This window comes from Pezoporus flaviventris, unplaced genomic scaffold (assembly GCF_033815535.1).
Source record: "Pezoporus flaviventris isolate CSIRO_AGI_PZ_B2104156 unplaced genomic scaffold, CSIRO_AGI_Pfla_v1 ptg000021l, whole genome shotgun sequence".
NCBI lineage: Eukaryota > Metazoa > Chordata > Aves > Psittaciformes > Psittacidae > Pezoporus > Pezoporus flaviventris.
Genome location: NW_026892569.1, coordinates 11,124,116 through 11,148,250, shown reverse-complemented (window position 1 = coordinate 11,148,250; position 24,135 = coordinate 11,124,116). Strand labels below are relative to the sequence as shown.

The 24,135-nt window shown below is 48.7% G+C and overlaps 1 protein-coding gene and 1 long non-coding RNA gene across 5 annotated transcripts in view; one reads left to right on the top strand and one right to left on the bottom strand.

Annotated features, from left to right (window-relative positions):
- Nucleotides 1-24,135, bottom strand: part of MGLL (monoglyceride lipase) — an 83,711-nt gene continuing 59,576 nt past the window's right edge. For all 4 annotated transcript variants that reach the window (XM_061456059.1, XM_061456063.1, XM_061456062.1 and 1 more), the window contains exons 4-8: nt 9,559-9,695; nt 7,981-8,091; nt 4,760-4,849; nt 2,074-2,289; nt 1-1,240 (exon numbers count right to left, since the gene is read on the bottom strand). In XM_061456059.1, coding sequence (XP_061312043.1) covers nt 1,115-1,240; nt 2,074-2,289; nt 4,760-4,849; nt 7,981-8,091; nt 9,559-9,695 — 680 coding nt within the window. In that variant the 3' untranslated portion in view covers nt 1-1,114. The remainder of the gene's footprint in view (nt 1,241-2,073; nt 2,290-4,759; nt 4,850-7,980; nt 8,092-9,558; nt 9,696-24,135) is intronic.
- On the top strand, nt 3,028-12,243 carry LOC133270641 (uncharacterized). The gene is made up of 3 exons (XR_009743862.1): nt 3,028-3,248; nt 11,007-11,170; nt 11,933-12,243. It is a non-coding gene; the product is annotated as an uncharacterized LOC133270641 (long non-coding RNA).

The window sequence follows — 24,135 nt, the reverse complement described above, 5'->3', positions numbered from 1 at the left end:
CCAGTGGACCATGAGGACACCCACTGCTAATCCCCACCCACCAGCTGCTCTGCACTTCCCTCCAGCATTACTTTCAGGACATTTTCCAACTGATGAAGGAAAACAACAGATTATGACTGTGAAGTTATGGTGAAAGGACTGGGTCCTGGTAGGACAACATTATTCCTTGCCAAGAGAAAGAACAATTAACTTCTGCTTTAGACTCTCCTCTCATTCCTTCCCAGCTCTATATACGTCATATATTATATTACTCTATTCTCTCATAACTTTGACTTTGCTCTTTCAGTTTCAGTAGCACAAGTGATTAATTCCAAAGGAAAAGGGAAAAAATAAGGGAAAATGGGAGAAAAAGCAGCCCCATGAAATATTTACAGAGTAGTTCATTGTGCAGAGGAGACGAGGTTTGGCATGGGGAAAAGCCTGGGTTTTGAATGTGCCAAGTGGGGTTGATCCCACATTCCTCCTCTCCCCTCTGGGATCCTGCCCTGATCATTAAAACTAAAGAGCTGTTCAATGCCTTTCCCCAGTGCAAACTTGCAGAGGATGTGCAGGGCGGTGAGGAGGCTGCCTCTGGGCTCCCGGTAAAGGCAGCATCCAAAGGGTTCTAACCTTGGAAAGCAGCCTTTCTCATCAGCTCCCACTCCAGCCTCTCCTCGTGACCCAGCACTCTGGGTGCTGCTCTTCTCTCAAGGACCATGGCTTTTAAGGTACTGGATGGTGGGGATGGGGAAGGGACTTAATGCACCTGGAATCAAACCATGAAGTGGAAGGTGGCGACTTCTTTAACATAGCAAAAGTTATTGCAGTATAAATGCACCCCTGTCACCCAGCGCAAGCAGAGAAGGGGAAGCGGTGGGGGAAGGTTGGTGGGTGAGGAGCACTTCCATAGTCACTCAACCTGGGGAAAGCATCCATTCTCCTCCAGATTAGGCCCATGGCCATTTACATCAGCAGATGGTGCTCCACCCTGTGCCTCTCCCCCCACCCTCCCTTAGCTGTGCATGATAGAGCATCCCAAGAGTCCCTCCACTGTAGGTCTTCCGGAGAGAGACTTCTATTAAGCCAAGCATCTGCTCCCAGAAAACCCCAGTGAGAGCTGCAAGCCCCATTGCTCTCAGGCCTGGCTGGCTTCCCCAGCGCCCGAGACCTTCTGGCTAATCCATGTTAGTATTTCTGTGAAGACAGAGGTAGAGACCTCGGGCAGCTCTTTGTGGAGGGCATGGTAGGCTTCCTCATAGACCTGCAACAGGGAGAGAGCAGGGATGAGCACAGGCAAAAGTCATCTGCATGAGCAAACCAGCCTTAGCTCCCCTCCCATCAGCACCCACAGGTCCAGCACGTCTTGCCCACACCTCGGCAGGGTTTTCTCCCAGATGGAGCAGGTTATGGAATGAAGAGATGCTGCTGGTGGCACAGGAAAGCATCAGCATTGCCGCTCGCCATCCGTGTGTTACCCAGCACCCTGCTGCCCTTTAGCTGCACATCCCAGCCCCATCCATTTCTTGCTTCTTATCCCACTAAGGAGGAGGAAATCCTTATCATGCCCTTGGATTTAAAGGACAATGGGGATGTTCCCATCATGCCTTGTGTGATTTCACTCTTTTCATGTCCAGACTGTCCAGTTACTTTTCCAATGACAAAAGCCTGCCCCTGGTCTCCCTGTCTCTCTTTCAGACTCATTCATGTGCTAACAATTGGTTAATCAGACATGGCTCTTTTGAGCAGATGTGAAGTGCCTTTCGCTGTGCAGCCTTGGAAGGGCCCCTGTACCTTTACACGTTGGAGCACAAGGTAAGGTTGGTGCTCGCACAGTTGCCATTGCTCAGAAGAGCTTTTGGGGTCAGCACTTTACCCGCCTATGAGCCTGGCTCTATTTGTACACCAAGATGCCTCATGGCCAAGGCACAATCACTGCTGGGTCAGGTCTTGGGGTCACAGCCTGGCTGTGGCTGATGGAAGGTGCCCAGGAAGGGCTGTATTTGGGCTTGGCAGTGCATCAGCCCTGCTTTGCCTCCAGGCTCCCTGCCCCTCACTGCCATGCCAGTACCCTAAAACCCAAGAAACCCATCTGACCTTGAGCGTTTTGTCCTGACTTTGCACTGTTTCCATCAGGAAATAGGACCCTTTGATGTCGCAGAGCTTGTCGGAAGAGCCGTGTAGCACCAGGATGGGCAAAGTCAGCTTGGGCAGAGCTCGCTCGATTCTGGCAATGGCATTCATCAGCTGGATGACGAAGGAGACCTTCATGCCACCGTGGTAGACCAAGGGATCAGATGTGTAGGACTCCATCTGGCAGTGACAGAAAGGTAAGTTGAGGTTGGCAATACTTCATGCAGGGAAGACAAAGCCTGGAGGTGAGGAGGCTCTTTCCTGCACTTGGACAGGCATTTCCTGCTCTGTCAGGACATCCTGCCATCAAAGTGAAGGTCAGGGTCTTACTGTGGCCACCCAGAGCTGCTCACACCATCTGGCTAGCGCCTTGCTGTGTGTTTCTCTCTTCCATCACTGGAAAGCATTCAAGCCAAAGCCCTTTCTGCAGGCAAGCAATCGGTGTCATAGACCGTCCCCACGGGGGCATCTGCTGTGTTTTAACCCTCTGCCATGTCCTTCTGTCACTCAAACATGACATCTCTCCTGCAGAGGGTTCTTGGTACCTGATAAACTGATGTTCTCCAGGTCCTCATCCTGGATCGTGACTACAGATCCTGACACATCTGCCTGCCAAGGGCTCTTGTGCTGAGGGGTCCCCTCCGGGTACCGCGGCCGGCGATGATGGACGAGGCGGTGGGCAACAAAGCAGCCCGCAGGCGGCTCGGCCCCGCTGTGCAGGGCAGGACTGGGAGCCGCAGGAACAGGCAGTTCCGCCGCGGGCAGAGCACAGTGAATGTTTGTACACTGCTCGGGGCCGGCCCACACAGGCGCTGCCAGCACGCTCCAATGCGGGGCTGGCGCTGGCACAGCTCTCCCGGCCCTGGCAGATGTGTATGGAAATGCCGGTTATTTATAGGAGAGCCGGAGCCGGCTCCTCCCTCCTGCCCCGCAGCACATTGAGGCTCTCTTGCTGCATGTGCCTGGCCCAGTGGGACCACGGGAGGGAGGGGACCCGTGAGGACACCCCAGGGACAGGTAGCACAGCACAAACATGCGCAGCATCACCTGTCTGGGCCCACCGAGAAGCCGGAAAGGCTTTGGGGTGCATCCTGCATCCACCTCCCTGTGAGATGAGTGGCAGGGCGGCAGAAGGACAGGTAGGGACAGTGACAGGACAAGGGGGAATGGCTTTAATGGCAAACACTTTTGTGCACATGATGGGAGGGAGAAAATAATAACCCAGTGTCGACCTGGATGGATCAAGACTGACGGGGAGTGTTCCGTTGCTAGTGGATGAACAGGAATCCTTGTCAGTGTTGATGGACATGGGGCAACTGCAAAGCAGCAGCTTGCCGGGGAAAGAGGGAATGACAGGGAATGGGGTTTGTATCCTGCAAGCTATGAACTACAGTGAAGGCTCTGCAGGGGTTATCACAACAGCCTCTCTTTCTGAGACAGAAGCAATCATCAGGGCTCCTCCCGCATTACATTCCCCTGCTTAGGGTCTGCATCTTCCCTTTGCATTTCGCAGAGCAATAAACTCATTGTCAAGTAATTGCAGCCTCATCCTAAGGGGTTCCCATCCCTGTGATGTTATTCCTCCTTGGAATAACAGGACTGGGGTTTAAAGGTTGCTTCTTGCTCCCTTTGTGTCTCTTGCTACAGCAAGCCGATCAAACAAACGTCTCCATAGCATCCCGTGCTTCAGTCCCTACAGCCCGAGGACAGCCTGCTGGGAGCACAAATTCATCAGGAAATTCTTGGATGATGTCCCAAAAAATATTTCTAGAGAATAGAAAGTTGGTCTGGCAGGAGGATGCGCCTGACACATAAATAATGGATGTTCCCAGCACATGGTGTGCTTTGAAGCTGCGCATCTTGAGGCCAGGAGGAGGGTGGGGGGTGTGTTGAAGGCAGCCAGAGGACCGAGATGCTGCGATGTCCTCAGAAATACCTGGAGCCCCAAACCCTTGTGTTTGAAGATGGTCAGGACAGTGCTTTACATCACAACCCACGCTGCTGTCAGCCATGTATACACTTGTAGGTGTGGAGGCAGCACAGCAAGGGGGGTTTGGTGTCTCATTTTGAAGGCTGCTCTGTTATAAGCAGCCTCTAATGAAGCAGACCTATGTTTTTATCCACTGCAAAAGGCTTTCCTTGCTCTGTGGGAAGGGCAGAGGGAAAACAATGCTCAAAGGAAGCTCTTGAGACTTGGAGCATCACAGAGCAGAGGAAGCAGCAGCAAATATTTAGATAGGAAGACAACACAACAGCATGTACTATAAACTGGCCAGTGGTTGCTGTGGTGATTCCTAACATCACCCCAACATGTCCTAGCTCCTGGAAGAGCTGGGGTTTGCCACTGCAGTGAGCGGTGCTGGTGCAGCAGAGGCAAACCTGTCTCCCATGTGCTTTAAACCACAACCATAGCACAGATTGCTGTTATGTCTTGTACCCAGGGTGGGTGCAAGGCAAACTGAAGGATAGAATAGTGATCGCCACAGTTTTCTCCTGTGTGCAATCAGTGCCACTGACTTCAGAGATGTTTCACCTTGCTGCACCAGCATAGATTTTGCCTTCATGCGCTAGTAAAACACTTGTTGGTTTGGGGTGGTTTTGGACAAGACACCAACCATGCAGAGACTTTCAATGGCATTAAGGTTCTCACCTCCTTCTTGTTGCGGGATATTGCATTTGGATCTATCGATCCCAGGGACAGGTTTGGGAGAACCAAGTTGAGCACTTTCGCTGCAAAAACCTGTGGGAGAGGAAAGCAAAGCAGTTCAAGGGCTTGTGAGAGCAAGAGGGGGTAATGGAGAGGATGAGGCTCTGTGCTCATGGGAGGTGAAATAGCTGAGAAATGGCAACTGACACTGGAAAAAGATCTGCCCTACGCTTAAAGCATCTTAAAGAGAAAGTGTCTGAACTGCCCTCAGCCTCTGCACACATGCAGCATCACAACTTCATTGTGCTTTGCCTTCTTCTCTTTCTCAAGTTAACTTCTCCAAGGCCTCAGTTAAGCACTTTGATAGGAAAAAGCCATTTCCAGCCCTCAGAAGGGCTGGGATTTGTTGATTTATTGCCCTTTCCTCGCTGCCCCAGCTCTGATTTCAGGCTGCGGCGCATAAGTGATGCTTGGTGTGATTTGCAGTAGTTGCCTAGGCTGCGGTCTTCTTGATAAGCATATTCACTGGGGAGCCTGTAAATAAACAGCAGCAAAATGTGCCTGCATTGGCTAAGGAAATCCAGGGCTCGCTTGTCTCCTGGGAACGCAGCAAAAGCCTTCGGCAGGCTGGGAACCACTAGCTAGAAGAAAGGGTAAAGCCTTTTGTTTCAATAGCACTACAAGCACATTGCTACCAGGTTCTGCTCTGATCCTTGAATGCTGTCTTTAATGAAGTGATCAGCACTTAAGTCATAAAATACACCATTAGTGTTTGTTGGTCTGTTTTATGGCCCTCCCAGTTCCCAGCTACCGCTTGCAGGGAGGCTGTCACACATGGTCTCTGCTTCTGCTGATGCGCAATCACTTCTGGAGCAGTCCCTGACATTGCAGATCCCAGATGAGAGATGACAGAGTAATTATGATATTAAAGGAATAAAGCAAGGTTGAAGTCAAAGTCACTGGGGAGTGAAAAGCAATAAAGGCTCACAAGGAGGTTCGGGAACACGTGCCCCTTGACTGGATGTGGAACTTCAAGGTGACTTCATGACTTTTTGTGTTAGTTTAACTGATGGTACACGATGCACAGTGTAGACACTTTTCTTCCACATCTCAATGAAAAAGGAGGAAGCAGCAAGATCTCTCTCCAATTGGATTTGCAACTGGATGTTTCTATCCAGACACACGGCACCGATGAGGCTGCAAAGAGCAGAATCTGATCTTCCTGCACATAGGCTGGGCTGGTGGGGCAGAGGGAAGGTGTTTCTCAGGCAGACTGAAGGATTCAGTGTTGATCTGGCTGCTGTCGTTGTTGCCTTGAGCCCTCATTTGTTTAGGCCAAGGTAAATTCTTGCTCAGCTGGAAACTTCCCCAGCAAAGGGATGAATACAACGGTCCTTGGGAAGCTGCCCAGGGCCGAGGATCGTACTGGTTCCAAGGGAAAACCAAAGCCTTTGTGCCTCAGAGGAACAAACAGCAGTGAAGTGGGGTTTGGCTTTCAGAGGAAGAAACAGCACACAAGTGTTTTACGTGATCTATGGGAAAACAGGGCTTGCACAGGAATACCCTGCCTGTCTCACGCCTTCCTCTTGCAAACACCTTTGCAACGCCAGGACTGATTCAAGCTAAATTTGACAGAGCAGGGATATTATAAAGATGAGTTAATTTTGTATCGGTTTCGAGGTGCAGCAATGGATTTGAAAGAGAAAGCAGCTCAGCGTGCACTTGTATTGCTGTGTGCAAGAAACTCTTTAGGAGAGAGACCGTATGCGCACCTCAGAAGTCCTTCAGTTAGAGACTGGGATTTCCCACACTGACACAAAGCAACAATCTGGTGCAGTAATACCAGTTCCCAGAGAACTGGTGAGTCCTTATTTCAGGAAGGGTTTAGCATCTTCGTCTAGAAGAAGGAAAATCTTTCCCTATTTTCCTTGTCTTGACCAGAAGCAGAGGGTAAATCTCTGTGAATCACTCAGGTTTGGACCCTCCTTTTTTATTCTTGATATTTATTCTTCCTTTTCCAAAGTAAGGAATAACAGGGGCACTTATGGAACCCTTATGCTGGGTCAGGTATAGCCTCACCTGTGAAGAGTCAGCTCCCAGCCTCCTAAAATGCTGGTGCTCTGACTCCTATTTAAATGAGTTTTCCCAGATAGGGTGGCTTCAGGATTCACTTTTCCCCTCTGGAAAGTAGGTGGGACTGAGGGGGAGGCACTCAGAAGGGAAGTATTGATCAGCATCCAGGTGGTGCAGATCTCATCTGGGCTTTCCTTTTTAAAGCTAGGGGTCTGAAAGCCTTTCCTTCAGTGGAGGAGGGAGGTGGCTCAAAAGCACCTTTTGGTGCTCGTAGTGATGGGTGAGGTCAGTTGATGGCATTGGCGACAGCAGAAGGTGTGACAGGATTATACTGAGGCAATCTGTTCCTTTCACTCCAAAGGGGGAAAAACAAAGTAGGAGAAATAGTTTAGAAGTAGATAAAAACAAGAGGGAGAAGAGTCAAAGGAGAAAGGATAAAGGAATGAGATGCCTGTCCTTCCTGCTGGCTTAACTGGTCCTTCCCTTCGCTTCCAGCTCCTTTTAGGAATGTTGTTTATCCTTTTAAAGCTCCAGAAGGGAGGGGAGAGCTGAGGGTCAGCTCTCTGCAGAGCCCCCCTGGGGAAGGGCAAACCGGAGAGGGGGGAAGCCTCAACGCAAACCAGAGGAGATGGTCTGCACAAGAACCAGCTGCGGTACCAAGCCGAACGGGATGCTGCTGGGGCTGTGATGCTTTAGCTGGAAGCCTCCGTTGAGGCTCCAGAAGGATTGCTGGGATCCAAGAGCTTTAGTTTTGTTTCGAAAGTGGTCATCCCCCAAACACCAAAAATAACCTTGGCCTGACTTGCCTGTGTTGCGACTGTACCAGGCTCTGCATGAGTCAGGAAGAAAGCTGTAGGAGAGGAAGGGGAAGGATGGCACCGTGTGGGCTTCCGCAGGGTGTGGTGAAGAAAGCACAGGCTGCTCCCACCTCCTGAGGCAGCATCCCTACCCCACTCGCTCTTAAGTAAGTTGCTCTTATTTCTGCACAGGTTCAGGATTCACTTCCCCTCTGCAAAGCAAGTGGGGGAAGCACTCGGAAGTGACTGGCATCCAGGAGGAGCAGAGCTCTGGCATTTTAAGGCTAGAGGTCTCAATGTGTTTCCTCCAGCGGAAGAGCGAGGTGACCACGTGCAACACGGGTTTGCTCTTACCTTGATGGGAGTGGCGACTTCTGGGCTGGCTACCACTAAAGGAGAGATTAACAGCATGCCTGAAAACTCAGTGGGTCTCTCGCTGACTGTCAGGATGGAGATGGCTCCCCCCTGCAATGCAAAGGAACAGCCCACAGCTCAATACAGGTGTCAACACCTTTGTACAGTAATGCTGGTGCTGGAAGGGGTTTAGTCCAAACAAGCAAATTCTTTCTGCCCAGTGAGAGCGCATGGTGGTCAGTGAGGAAGGCTGCAGGAGTAAGGGCATTGGGGTATCTGGGTTTTATGGGGGAGAAGAGACCTGGTTTCTGTTCCCATGCTATAAACCCTTCCATCACACTGAACTCAACTCTCTATGCAATGTCCATCAGCTCCATAGGATGCCTTGTGTCCTCCTCAGTGAAAAGGACTGAGAAGAAATGTTTCAAGTGGTCGTTCAGGTGAGACTTAAAAAGTTGAGGCTCTATCAGTGTGATAGACTGGTGTTGCAGTGGGATGATGCTGTGGAGCCGGGCTCGTGCCATGCTTGCGTCTCTGGTAACCTGGGCAACAGCAAAGCCACCCCAAAATCCTCCCTAATCACTGCTAGTTCAGTGTTCTCCTCCTCATTGTTCCCAGCCCCACAGCGCTGTGCTCAGTGAGCACGCATCCCCTGGTTCAGAGCTGAACACGGGCCAGGCTGAGCCCCCCTGCACAAGGACAGGGCTGATGGGGATGGACAGGACCTGGCTTGCTTCCTCAGGGAAGTCTGCAGAGGATTAGTTGCCAAGGGGAATGTTTGGTGAACTTCCACCCTGCCGGAGAACCAGGGGCTTGTTAACTGCAGTGGCAGCGTGAAGCATCCCAAAGACCTCGCTGGGAAATCAGCTCCTTGTTAGCGCGGCTTTGGAGCACCTGGGAGCATGCCATGCCTTCTTATGGAAGAACACTTGTTTATCTGAGCATGGGCTGAATCCCAAAGTACTCATTCGTTTTCTTCTCCTTTGGGAAGGCAGAGAGAGCAGATCAATGACATCAGTGGGAATACTGCTGCCTTGAATAAAGGGATTTGGCCCGTGCTGTCAGAACCAGACTTGAGATCTGTTCACCAAATCAGTGCCTTTGTTTTTGCAGCCCTAATCCCTCGTACATTTCCCTCTTAGCTTGTTGAATAGAATGAGGCTACAGGGTATTTTCGTGTTTCATCCCCTCGCTGCTCACAGAGCTTTGGAAGGCTTAACCTCCTGGTTACTGGGGAAAATGAAAGGAGAAGCCTAATGCTGCAGGGATGTGGTGGGACTTAGCATATACCCTGTGTGAATGAAAGGTCCTATTAAATGTTAGACCCATTGTTGCAAACGGCACTAATTAGGACCATGATCCGGGCAGAAAAGTTAAGGATTGACTGTACTCCAGATGGATCTCATGGGGTAAGGCAAGCTGGCAAAGCAGGCAGTGAATGAAGCGGAAGGGAAGGTCGCTTGTGGCTTTGTTCTTCCTGCTGTGGGCTGAGTTCTTTACTTCCTGCCATCCACAAGAACACCCCCGTGCTATGGCACGTGTTCTGGTGCTGTGGGACGGATAGGGAATGGTGCTTACCATGGAGTGCCCCAGGATGAGAACGGGCAGCTCAGGGTGCTCCTTCTTCATGAGATCAATGTGCTGCAAGCTGTCCCTGATGAAGATGTGGAAATCTGAGACAACCATACGATCGCCCTCGCTCTGCCCATGGCCAACTGTAGGGGAAGAGAGCAGAGCACACATCTAAGTCATTCAAAGCAGCGGTTGCAGTAAGGGAGGGTTTTAACAGAATCATGCCTCTTGGACTGTGTCCTCACTTGACCTTCTCCTGCAGTCATCGCTCAACAGGAAGAGTGCTGCAGGAGTACAAAGGAAGCTGCACAGAGTGGTTTAAAAAGCACCATCCTGTCCACGGTCTGATGAAGAGAAATCTTAGATTCCCCTGTGTTCCTGCCTGCTCTTCCAAACTAAGAGTGAAGATCTAATCCCTTTGCACCCGTCAGGGTGAGGAGAGCAGAGGGGCTGTCTGGCCTTGCTGTAGAGGTGGTGGGTCACTGCATCCTGGGAAAGGGTTTTTTTTCCCCAGGGATCATAGCTGCTGGGGTCTGAGGGCTCACTGTACAGCAGTAACTGCTGTGCAGAGTCTTGGCAAGGCACAGAAATATTCCAAGCACTAGCTATGGAGCTATAAACTTCACGGGCCATGGACGCAGCCTTTTCCAGTGCCTGGGTGTGCAGGAGCTTTGCAGAGTCCTGCTTTTTCCTCCTGACACCCTGAAGCACTGCGTGGGCTCGAAACCTTCGCTGCTAGGAGGTGAAGTGCTCTCGGCAGAGAAGGACAAGGGACGGAGGCTGCAACAGCCTCCAGCAGTGGGTAAGTACCCAAACAAGAGCTAACGCAAACTGTGCCGCACCTGGGCACTGTGAGCTGGTTCTGTAGCTGGGTATTATCTTGTCTGATCAAAGGGAAGGGAAAGACTAAAACGGGAGCTGGTGAGTTGCTATGGGAACAGTGGCATCCCTGGCAGAGCAGGAGCCAGCATCGCCACCAACACAGTCCCAGGCAATTTTGAGCTTGCAAGGGCTTGAAATGAATAACCACCCTGGGGAAGCAGTTTGCATGTTCACCTGAGCACACGTACATGCTGCTATCTACCACAAATAGGAGTCTTCCTTACAGACAGTCTCCTTGCTCGTTGTTGGTCCACGCAGGTTGTTAAGGAAAACTGGGAATGGGAAAACACATCCCATCCATACGGGATAGGGTATTAGGGAGTCTCAGACATCTCCCTCCTGCTGTGTGTCTCCCTAGGCCTTCTCCAGTGGGCCCTTAGGCACACTTAAAGGCACAAAGGGACAATGACGTGTCCAAGGATGTGAAGTGCCTGATAATTGTTCTCTTGCTGGATGGTACCCCCGCTAGTGAGCAGCAAAGAAAAATTGCCCACCTAGCCTGAAAGGTACAGATCTGCTGGCAATATCGTGACAGAAGAAATCCGTGTGTCTGAACTTGATTTTCCTGTAAGCCAGGCAAAGAAAAGCACCCTGCAAACCAGGCAGAACGGCTAATAAAAAGCTGGACTAAAGACACTCCATCTAAGAAACACTGAGCCACAGACTTGTCCTTCTTTTGTCCTGCCAGGTGCTCTTCAGAGGTGGGAACACTGCAATCAGTCATGTTGGCTGCCAGGTAAACCCAGAGATGTCATGCTGTCTTATAAATGACGCGGTACTGGTTCTGCTTTCCATGCATACACCCCAATCCCTGCCAAAATGTGATCCAGCAAGTGCATCTGCCATGGCTCAGTGACCAGAAACAAATCAAAGAGCCAATTCAGATGCAAACTGTAATAGTCTAAGAAGCTATGTATGTGCTAGTGGGTCTATTAACTTTAAACTGCTTTTTATTACAGATGGAAAGCGAGCCTTCCCTAACTTTTATACTATCCATTCCACTCATTTTGTGGACCTTAAATGTGTTGCATCCCCCTTATTTAAATCTCAAATCTAGCAGGTTAATATGAGTTAAAGAGCCCAGAGAGAGGAACATTCCTCTTTGCAAAGCTTTGCCCTTCCAATTCTTTTTCTCCGGTGATGCTTGCACTTGTTTCTAGTCTCTCTTCAGTGTCTGTGTGAGACAGCTGAGCAAGCAGAAATAGCAAACCAGGTCTGTGCAGGCCATGATTCCCTGCTGTGGAGCTGTGAGGCTCTGCTCTATTTTTGGATGAGACAGAGACAGCTCTAGGAAGCCTCCTTGGTCCTCAGCATGGAGCCAATCCCCCGCTCTTACCATATACCAGTGATACTGTTCATAGCAGCCAGAGGTTGTGGGAGCCAAGAAATACCTCTGCAATAGCTGGGACAAGCATCAATCCTGGGGTTTTTATTAGTAACTTAATGAACCCACCTTTTGACCCTGCTTTTAACTATTAAATCACTGTTTGCCACCCAGGTGGCTCATAGCGATGCTTGAGGAGCAGTTTGTCGGCGTGTGTGGTAAAGGAAGGCCCTGCATGTCTTTGCTGTGATGCTATCCCAGTCCCTTGCACAGGGTTAGCTGGCTGGCATTGCTAGGTTCAATTCTTTGTATTTGACTGTTTTTCTCTCTTCCCCTCCAAGAAACCAGAGAATTCTCCACCAGAGAACAAGTTTATTGCAAGTTTGGATCTCCAAGCTGAGAAAGCTTCAGGGTAAGGAACTAAGACCTCTTCAGTTAGATGAAAGATGTGCACAACCAAGCATCAATACAGTCGAGAATATTGACATGTTTTTCTCTTTTGCCTTTGGGGGTATTAAGAATGAAAGGTCGGGTTCAGCCTTGATGTAAAGCTATTTGCTTTGGGTTTTGCTGGGTATGACTCTGACATAGCGGTTCCACAGTGCCGGTGGTGAGGCAGTGGGTGCAAGAAGAGGGGAACTGCCTGCACCCAGGAACTGGAACTAACCACATCCAAAGGAGACAACAGAGAAGTGTCATGAGAACCACAGCTCTGTGAGTTCCTCATCACAACACTTCCCTTGGTTTCAACAGGGCAACGTGAGGTCACAATCATGAGACGCTCCTCTCTAAAGAGCTGCGGGTGCCAGTGCACGTCCACATGGCACACTTGGTTTCCTGTCTATGTGGCTTCACATCCAGCTTGCAGTTAGCTTAGGGATGTCTCGAGGCATTACGGCTGATGGCTGTATTTATGAGCCCTACTTGAACTCATCTGAGTAAGGTTTTTGCACTCATACAGCACCCAGCACCTCAGGGCAGCATCACAGACCCTGGTCCAAGGTAGTGCAAGCTCTAAAAGTAATAATGAACTCTAATCCCAGGCTGTAAGGCAGTGTAGCTTTGCAGAGGAGGCGATGGGAGAAAGCACAGAGATGGAGAATGTGGGCGAGACAATACACCAAGCACTACTAATGGGTTCATCCAGCAAATGTTGAGAGAAGCTTTGATTTTCTGCTTGGGTGTTTTCTTAAGGTTTAATGCAAAAAATATATTAACAAACTAGTAAACAGTTTGAATTGTACCAGTTCACTACTGCACCAACCCTGCTTGTCTGCTAATGAGTCAAGTACCCATCCTTCTCATCAAGTGAGCAAAGCTCATTCATTAAACATACTGGATTGCAAAGCTCTCAATGTTTAATTGCTTGTTTAACAAGCAGCACATCTAATCCACCATTCAGACCCACAAACAAGTAAAACAACAGGAAGAAGCTTCAAAGCAGGACAGACAACATCTGGAGAAGTCAACAGCCTGTGCCTGCATTGTCAGTAGCAAAGCAAACGTTCCGCTCAGAACAAATACACACAGGAAGCACCTCTGAGTTCATCTGCACATTCCTACTCGACAAAGCGGCTTCCTTGCCCTGAGAACAGGCTTATCACAACAAGGGAGTGCTTTCTGCTTTTATTTTTCCTATCTTTTTCCATTCCCAACCAAATCGAGTCTGATGCCTGGAGGCATTCAGCACTGTCTGCCCCACATTTAAGCACTCTTCGTTTTGCATGGAGATGGACAGCAAAGACAAGGCAGAGACATCTGAATGAGAAGAAGCAGCACGAGATGTCCCAGGACTTGCCATGCTGCCTTGACTGTAGTAAAGCTGACACCTAGGTCAGCTACTGTGCTGAATCAGCCTTCTCTGTGCACCACCTCTCTTCCTCTCCGACAGCTCTGGTTTCCATAGGAAGAAAAAGCAGTGCTTAGGCTGGAAGGGAGCAGGTCCATGATCTGGACCACCAGGAGACAGGACCATGTGGCACAGTGTGGAGTAAACCTGCTCTGCAGCATTGACAAGCTTTACACTGTGCATATTTGGTCTAAGGCTTTTCCAGGACTACTTCACATCAGCATTAGAACCTAAAAGGAGAGGGTACCCTCTCATCACTGCTTCCATCTTTATGTTCCTTGCGGATCTGAAACCCCATGCTTATCCTTAGTAACTTTTGACCACAATTCTCCACCTGGGTAGTCCTCAGCATCCTTTCCTTCATACCACCTATATAGATACAGGGAATATGCTGGGTTTTCCATGATAATAGGCACATTATAAACCCACTAGATATGGTACCCAAAGAAGTATCTTTCCACCCTTGGTGTTTTATCTGTGGAGCATGTAGCTAAGAATTACAGGCAGATTCTGCCTCTCTCTTACCAAAAGGGAGTCGTACCCTGGACACAGAAGTCCGTCAGCTTCCCTCTTCCTCCCCAGGCTTAGGAAAATCATTTTCCTTTCGGCATTTGCTGGATAGCTTTTATTCACTTGCCTCACACAAAGGGTGCAGCAAACTGCAAGCCGCCTCCTCCCACATCGGAGGCACATTTGCAGAACTCAGATATTTTTAGCATGGTGCATACACACACACACAGTTATATTGTTTGTTGTCTTGGTTAAGGGGGAAAAAAAAAAGGAACAGGCAATTTTCCACACTAAAATGCTTTGTGCCTTCTGCTGGGAGCAGGGAACGGGTCAGCTTGCTGGAGCCATCGGGAATCTTTTCTGTACTCCAAAGATGACAAACAAAACGACCTGGTGCATGTCACAGCAGTGGTTGAGTCTGCCCAACAAGGCAAACTGTTGTTGTCAATGTTAGCAGTCAATTCATGCCTAATGGATACAAGCGCGGTTCCTTTGGCTTTAGAAGCCTCGCCTGTTCCTTCTGCTGTTGCTGAATTTGGCTCTGATTTGCAGTTCCTTAAAAGTCTTCCTGGAACATCATGTTGCTCATGAAAACCATGCTGAAAAACCCCATCTGGGTGTGTTGCAAAATCACGAGTCCTTCGCAAGCTGCCTTTACAAACAGCAGCCACTGCGGCCAGAGCAGGAATGTAAGTGTCTCTTGGGACATGTAATGAAAGGGGATTAAGACAGTGTGAAAGCCTGCATATACCACAGTCACCTCCCACACTGTCTGGAGCTTTGTCATCCCTATCCACCAGGATGCTGTTTCATGGCTGGTAGGAGCTAAGCCCCATGACAGAGGAATACGGAGCCCAGTTCCTTTTCCACAAAGTCCATAGACAGCCGTATTCTCCTTTCTTCTTCAGCCCCTTCTGCAATGCCACCTCCCAAACCAGCCCTCAAGAATACTAAAGCAAAAGAGAGCTAAACGGAATGCCCTTCTCTGCGGGGCTGCTGGGATCAGGGGTTTGAACACACTGCACGGAGCTGGCATAGCTGGTTGAGCAGCCATTGAGCTCCTCTGCAAAAGACTTTCCTTTGGTGATGGGTGAAATGATTCCTATCTAATCTCTTTTCCCATGGGTTGAAAACCACAATATAAATGTAAGATATCTAATCAGTGAGGCACAACGTATGGTGCCTCTAAGGAGTCTTATAATCTGGCACTAAGTGATTATATTTAAGGCCCTAGAATAACTTTTCACTGTTATTCTTGCAGTGTTGCACTGAGATTTTGCCTTCTTTCATGAGGAGCAGATCATTTCCTACAGTATCATTGAGGTGACTTGGTTTAGCATCAAAGTAGCTTTTCAAAGACTTATTCTGCCATGACATTGAACCAGCACCAGTGCTTGGGTACTGCAGAAAAGATCGCACGGACTTTGCTGGAGTTAATCCAGGGTCTCCCGTGTTCACTTGACCTATTTGTTGCTGATCTTTTAAGAACAGAGAAGAGCTTCTTTTCTGCTCTCTGCTTACGACTTAAGACACCACTAATGTTAGCCAGAGTTTCACTGGGAGAGGAGAGCAGCCAAGGGCAATCTCCCTTCTCTTTTAATTTAGCTTTAAAATCATATACAATTTTCTTACCTTGTTTTAGTACCATAAAATCCCCCTAAAAGGGTGCAAACTTTACTTTTTCCCCTGACAAAACCAAGGTTGCAAATCCACTCGCATTAACTTCCTGGTCCAAGCTCCACCTTTAGAACAACTGAGGCACCAACTCAAGATGTCCAATTTTTCCATGGGACAGCCAGCGCTGGAGCGGAACTGCACAATCCCCTTCCCTGCCCATTGATTCCAAAGCACGACTGGCATGTGGGTTTGGCTCTCCGACACGCACATGCTATTAAGTCCTAAATGACAGCTTGTTTAACTAGAAAACATTTCCATTTTCCCCTTCACAAAGGCCATTCATTTCGTGCTCTTCTATTTGCTTTAAGACGGTTTCATTTGCCCTGCCTGAGAGTTTGCACAGCCCGCCTGATTGTTCCCCTCCAAAGAGAGCTGCAAGTTAATGACCCACCTCTTGATCCCTTGAGCAGGAGCCTTGCCCAGCACGCTGCTGCATCGCGAGCGAGCTCCTCGCATTGCAAGCTCCATACGTGTGCCTTGAGTACGGCCATGCTTGAGAAAACAATCGCATCAATTCAGCTCAGGGACGACAGGCCTAATTCTTCCCTGCTAACAGTAGATTAAGCATCAAGAACAGAAGATGAAAGCTAGCTCATGTAAGAACTCCCTCCATGCTGCTGACAAATGTCTTGGGGGACAGGCACAACTCCCTTTCAAGCTATCTTCAAAAGGTTCCCCTCCGTGCAGACCACCCATTGGGAACTCACATCAATAACAAACACACAAAAAACCCACGATTTAAAAGACCCATTTCTTCACCCAATTTATTTACATGTTAAAATAAACACGAGTTCCCGTATGGAGCAAGGGCTCCCACTGGGTTCTGTTTAGTCTGTGAGATTCTTGGCACTGGAGTACAGCGTTTCCCTATTCCAAAGCAATCTTGGCACTGCTTTTTTTTCTGTTATATCTTTTTTTTCAGCAACTGGCAAATGAATAACAATAATCATGATGCTTCTATAAAGAGGGAATCACTTCCTAAGGCACCGGCAAGGTGTTGGACCAATTAATCCTCCCAAAGCTCATTAGCAAAGCAGAGCTCCCAAAGTCCTGCATTCAGGATCAGTTCTCCCCACGGGTCGCACTTCCAGTTCTCAATCAACCTGTCCAAAGGGAGCTTTCCCACAGAGCTAAAGAGATTGTTGCTCTTTGCTTCCCTCCTTCACATCACCACATGGCAGTGCCACCCTCATTAGACGGGATTTGTCCCCGTTCCTGACAAGACACGAAGGGAACACCGCTCTTCAGAGCTGATAGCTTTGTATGCCCACCTTGCACAACCTCAGTGGGTGAGTGGCAGGTGGATTACTTCAAATAAGGGCAGGCTTGCTTTTGCTATACCCACACAGAGCTGGAGCTCCTCAAACCCTGCCAGACCTGCTCAGGAGCAACACAATTAAGAAGAACCCTTCTGATGAAGCAGGTCTGGCAGGGAGCATTCCTGGATGGAACAACCATTCCCAGCATGCCAGAGCAGAGCCCCACGGCTGCCAGTTGGCTCGGGGCTGGGTGGTATTTAGCTGGTGCACGGGGAAAGGAGCACAGCAGAAAATAGCTCCACTCAATCGGTCTTGCAGCAAAGCTTTGTCCTTTCTGGGCAGAGATTGATTTCAGTGTCATTATTTCAGCTGCTTTTTGGCACTTGATCCCCTTTTTCCGTGTAACTCCCGTCCCTGCAACTCTGAATCCTCGCTACATCTATATCTATCTCCCAAACAGGCCCGGATCAAACAGGCAGGTTATTGCTTTCTGTGCTCTATTACTCATTTCAAACCACAGCTGGTTGACAGTAGACAATGAGTACGAGCTGGCAGGTCTGCACTTAGTGAACAACACAGAGGTACAAGTGTTGAGCTGTTGATGGTTACGGACCTGTATGTTGCTTTTGGGCGATGCAAGCTGCTTGGCACTCAGTCAGAGAGGGTGTATTGGCAGCTCAGAGAAAGCTCTCCTCAAAATCTGGGCAGGATAGGTGCAAAGTTGATGAAAAGGCACAGGATTGTAACCAAAATAACAGGTTGGGTCAAGCAATCACAGTTCAGAAAAGCCCCAAACCCCCTTTCCCTTCCCCTTCCACAGAACTGAGCATGAACTTGGCACCACTATGGACCAGGCTGCCTATTTTTTAGCATCAGACAAACTGCCATGGTCTCCTGGCATGCTTTGTCTTTGGTAAATTCAGAGCCAGAAAATCAGTGCAGTGCAGAGGATGTCAACGTTCAGGGATCTGGGCTGCGAGCATTAGGCTTTGTACCATCTACAATTCAGCACTTTCCGTTTTTACTTCACTTTTGAAGCTAAACAAGGATTCTCAAATTGGAGAGTACTGCCAAGCCTGGAATAAATCCCAGCATTAGGGATGCTGTGGGTATAACAGCCTTGCCCAGGAACTGAATCTGCAGACGGGAGCTTCAGAGACATTAACCCCCAAGTGCACAGGACAGGCTCTGTGGCATGGGCTATAATGCCCTGGGAAATCTCACCTGTGATTGAAAGAGGTTATTCCCACCCATGGGAACACTGATGGAGGGTGGATTAAAGCACAGGTGTAGTTGGCACTGAGTAATTACTGCATTGTTTATGAAGTGGTCAAGATCCCAGGTGCAATCCTGAATACAAATTCAGTCAAAGAACACAGAACTACCAAACTAGTCAACCAGCATGCTATTATGGGACATATGACTGATTGCTTTCCATCCACAGCCCTTCCTTAGCAGTTCTGAGAGCAAATGCTTAGCATCTGGACATAAGAAAATGTTATACAGCTACAATTCAACCTTTCTTATTTGTCTGCCTCCTCCCTTGAAATACAGGTGAGATACTTTGAGCTCCCTCACAGCCTGTGAAGAGCCATTCACAGGAAGTTTTGCATTCTTGGAGCTCAGAATCTGAAGGGGGGCTATAAGGTTGCTGGGGAGGGACTTCATTAGGGACTGTAGGGATAGGACAAGGGGTAACGGGTTAAAACTTAAACAGGGGAAGTTTAGATTGGATATAAGGAGGAAGTTCGTTACTGTAAGGGTGGTGAGACACTGGAATGGGTTGCCCAGGGAAGCTGTGAATGCTCCATCCCTGGTGGTGTTCAAGGCCAGGTTGGACAGAGCCTTGGGTGACATGGTTTAGTGTGAGGTGTCCCTGCCCATGGCAGGGGGTTGGAACTGGATGATCTTAAGGTCCTTTCCAACCCTAACTACTCTATGATTCTATGATTTTATGTGGGATCAATCATATGATTAATGGGGATCACTACCTGAAAGAGACATCCGTGGCTCCTAAAACTGCTGCTCTATTGAAACATAGCGGCCCGTAGCCAGACCTAAAGCTATGTGCCATCAAGGGAAGTCTTCAGAATACCAAGCAAAAGAACTTTCCTACCTCAGGTCACTCAAACTTCTCCACAGCTGGCAGACCAAGACATGCTGCCACCTGAGGACTGGCTCTTGCTTAGAAATGGGTTGACAAGCTCTCGTTTGATGTCTTTTAGTGCATTATGAAACTCAAACACGTCCACTGCAACCAGCTCCCTGAGAGCCAGAATGCACAGATGACTTCAGAGTGGGCTCCACACACACCTTCAGGTAAGACTTCTTCCAGATGGCCTTTGGTTTTGAGAGATCTTTTGCAGTCCTCACTTTGTTATTATAAAGGCAGGAGATGTTCAAGGCCGAAAGGAATGTTATTGTGGTGCTGGAAAATCTCACCCGGGTTGGAGAGTGAACTGGAGGCCAAGCAGATGCTCTGCTTCACTAAAGGGCTTGGAAACGAAAAGGATCACACTGCCACAGATTAATGAAGCTTCATTTCTTCAAACCTGGAATCATTTTCCCAGATCACCAGCCAGGACTCCCATAGTTCCCTGTACCCCCCTTTGGCAGCTAAAATAATCCTTTCTTCTCCAAAAGAACACTCCCAGACATGTCAGCTTCTTGCTAAAACAGGAAAAACAACCTTGAAAACCATGAGTCAAATTCTGGCCCCACTGAAGTTAGTGACATTTAGCTACCACCTTCAGAGGCTGCAAGCGTGTATTGTGTGTAGAGACATCAGAGCTCAAGTAACTGAGAGCTAAACCCCCAACCCACCTAAGAATCACATTATAAACATAGTTTTAAATGAAAGGCATTCTGACATGGAAGAGAAGCTGCAGTGTGCACACACTGACACCATCCCTGAAACAATAGGAAAATATGTCTGGTACATGGAAGACCAGCCTGTTGCCTCAAAGGGCTACATGATACATAAGTGGGCAGGAATAGACTGGGACAGAAGGTGAAGGGTTTCTAAGAGTCAGAGGATCAGGAGCCTGGGAGAGCCTGCTCCAGCAGAACAGTGCTTGGAGCAAGCAAACCGGCTTAAAACCTGAGCTTTGGCCATGTGTGAACAACAGAGGGATGCTATAGATAGATACAGATAGAAACCCAGATAACGCAGGGAGTGCCTTCCTGTCTGTGCTGCTAACAGGAGTACGTTTTAATAAACAAACCAATGTCCTGTTTCACATTCAAAATGACTGTGCAATAGGAGGAACATGATTAACTGAAAACACCAGGCACTGTAACCAAATATGTTTCTCTGCAACGCTCAGACTGATTAAAGAGGGAAGAATCCAAGTACGTGAGTCAAGAAAGGATTAATTTCCCCCTCATTCATTGTTTGTTTGGCTTTCAGGGCTGGTTGCTGCAACGTTCAATGTCTTGTTTGCAGAGAACATATTGGGGTTTAGGAAGTCTCCGCATCTTTTGTAGTAAGAAAGATGTTTATTAGTTTTAGGGCTTGTGAGACAATTCCTTAAGGGGCTCATGGGCTGTAACAGACAGAGCAACCCCCAGGGAAATCACCAGGGCTAGTTACTGATGGAGGAAAGCCACCAGTCTGAACCAGGCACAGCAGCTCTGTAACAACACAGTGTGCTTTATGAATGAGCAAGCAAACAATCAAATAGTGAACATTCAAACTCCTAAGCACACAGGCTGCTTCTGCATCCCTGCCTCCAAGCTTTAACCTCATAGGAGTACATGGGCCATGAAAGGACAGTGCTCTGCGAGGATCTCATGCCTGGCTGTTGGATGCTTGGACCCTGTACCAGCTCATGGTGTTTCACACCGTGCTAACCATCACGGTGCAGTAGTTCTGCCTGGGGCAGGCGCAGGGAATCTGTTCATAACAACCTTTAGTGCAAACCTGAATGAGACTGCCATGGTTTTGATCCGAACCCACAAACGCGGGCAGCCACAGAGAGCTCCCCGTGCCTTCAGACCCCGACTCCTCTTATAAGGAAGATCAGGTCTCTCATTTGAAGTCTGAGAAAGTTTTGCTTCCTTTAGTGAATAATTCCCTGTGATACCGCAGCCAGTAGTTCATAAAGAACAACTTTAGTCAGTGGTTTCCAATGTCGGTGGGGCACAAAGTGCATTAACAATGAAGATGAAATGGCAGTTTTAGGTCATTTATCAACCGGTTACACATTTTACGTTGTAAAGCTGCCCATCCTTTGCCTTTGCTCGGTGCAAATACAAGCTCTCTTTAAATGCTGCCCTCCTTAATAAGGCTGTTCCTCCAGGTTAGTGCTGAGCTAGACACTAACCTGGGACAGACTCTGCTCCTTTGATGCCTGGTCTCTATCTAAAAGGGTATTGAAGGAAACCAGAACATGTTTTAATCCAACAGAGTTACATACACTAAAGTTCTGTACTCTTCAAACGTTGTTCAGTGGCTCAGAGCAGTCATTTGTAACTCACTAGGGTGACAAGCTCCACACGGGCATGAAGACACATTCATAGGTGAGGAATCATCAGTAATTAGCTTCTGAACCAACCTCCTCCAAATTAGGCACATGTGAGAAATAAACAATAGCAAAGCTTGTCCCATTCCAGAGATGCTGTTGCTAAGGAAAACCTGTCCCTGTGAAGGTGAAAATAAACACGCTTCCTCTTTCTCCTTGTGCAAAGACATTGAAAAGCATCTCCCTGAGGATGAAGCAGCTCTTAACTGTCGATACCAGTCAAGTCTCCTTTTAGAAGGGTCATTCCTTCACCCACTTCAAAACTTTCTGTTCCTTAATTCTGGAAGCAACACCCCAAATACCAGCAGCGAGGGTGTGCTATAGTTCATAAAGAGCAACTGAGGCTGGGAGGGACACACAGAGATTATCCAGTTCAAGGCCCTACTCAGAGTGTTTCCCATTCAATTGAGTTGTTCAGGGCCTTGAGTTGAGCTTTAAACATCTCCAAGGCCAGAGATTTCCCCACCTGTCCGGGTCCTGCTCCAGCATTTCGCTGCCCTCATGGTGACAACCTTTTCCTTGTGCATGATTGGGATTTCTCATGCTGTGACTTGTGTCATTCCCTCTCATCCCATCACCATGCACCTCCAAGAAGAGTCTGGCTCTGTTGTCTCCATGCCCTCCCGCTGAGGACTTGTAGACAGCAATAAGATCCCCTCTTACCCTTCTCTCCTAAGGCTAAATGAACCCGGTTTTATCAGCTTCTCCTCATACATCTTGTTCTCCTGTACCCTAATTGTTTTTGACAGCCTCCTCTGGCCTTGCTCAAGTATGTCAATGTTTTCCTTTTCCTGGGCAGCAAATTGGACCCAGTGATTCAGATGTGGTCCCAAAAATGCTGAATGGAGAAGAATAATCACTTCTCCTGAGTTGCTGGCTATAATCTTTCCAGCACAGCTCAGTATCTGGTGGCTTTCCTCACCACAAGGTCACACTGTTGACCTCTGTTCAACTTGCCTGCAAGGATCCCCAGGGTCCTTCTCTGCAGAGCTGCTTTCTGTTCATTCAGTGCCCAGCCTTTAATGCTGAATGGGGTTACCCCAGCCCAAATGCAGAGCTTCACAAGTGCCTTTGTTAAAGCTTCATGAGGTCCCTGCCAGTCCATTCCTTCAGCCTGTCAAGGTGCTCCAGCATGTGCTCAGTTTCCATGGTCTGGTACCCCTGTAGACTGGTTGAAAGTGCTCTCCATCCCACCAGCCACACAGTTAATGGAGAAGGCCCACTGATAGTATATGCAGCATCTATTTATTCATTTTCCTTTGAAGAACACAGATTCCTCTCACTCTTCTTGAGGCCAAAGCCCTTGCTGATATGAACTAACGTCCTGCCATGGAAATCAGTGAAGGAAATGACCCCTGGAGCACAGTTTGAAGCAAGTTTGATGTCTGTCCAGTAGCCCCAGATAACAGACATAACTAACAATGTGAAATGATCTGCTCTCTCAGTCTTGGCTCTTTAATAACCATCTGGTCCTTGTCCTTCCACTCTCAAGCATCTTGCATGCAGACGTCTGCCTGCAGCTAGCAAAACTGGTTATGGGACAGCAAGTAAGCTGTTGAAAACATTACACGAGGTTGCCAACCTCCCTTCGCTAATAGGAAATGCTGTTATGAGTTACATGCCTGAGCCTGTTTTCTGACACGGTGACACAGTTATCCTGGATTTACCTGAGCAGCTGTGGAAGCAGAATTGACCCTGATGTGGGGATTCATATAAATCTGTGCAGACTGACTACCGGTGACAATTGCGTAGATCTTTGAGACAAAAGCAGCAAAACCATGAACAAAATGAGCTTCATTCAGCCAAGGCCATTTCCTCTTTAATGTCTCTTACTCACCAAAGCGAACACTTTGTCCTGGTTATCAGGACCACTCATCCAATAATTCCTATCACTTAGTCCCAATGTTCAGTGGCCCATTCCTCTTTATCACAGAGGGCATCTCTGATCCGAGAGGCAGAGTCACGGAAGAGGAGCCAGAAGGACTCAGTCCTCGTAGGAAGAAGGAAGCCTTTGAAGTTCCCCGAATGAATGCCATGTCTTTCCTCTGCCATGCAGTCTGTTAACAGTTAACAGTGACAGGTTGAGGAGCACAGCCTGGAAAGTGGCCAGTGCTGACAGCTCCACGCTCAGCGTGCCTGCGCTCCGAAGGGAGCACTCTGTTCCTCCTGCCACTGCAGCCCCTCTCACTGGGGCCCGTTGTTACAGCCTCACGCCTCCTTGTGTGAAGGCCAACAGCGAGGCTTTGTTCAGGAGGCAGCTGCTGAGGAGATGCACTGTCTCATGGGATGACCCACTGACATTTCTCCCTCTGCTCATTTGTAAGCAGTGAATAATTAGGAGCACGAGGGCGGGTTGCACGGCCCCTTCCTTTGGGAGTAAAGAGCCAGCTCCTCAGATCCCAGCGTGCCCCAGAAGGGTTCCCCTCATTGAGTGGGCTTGCAGCAAGCCAGGCGAGCCAGATCTGCAGCACCTTCTCATCACCTGATGGAGCTCATGACAGAAGATGGATAGGGCAAGACGGGAGTAGAGGGTGTCCCAGCCCACACCTCTGCTGCACA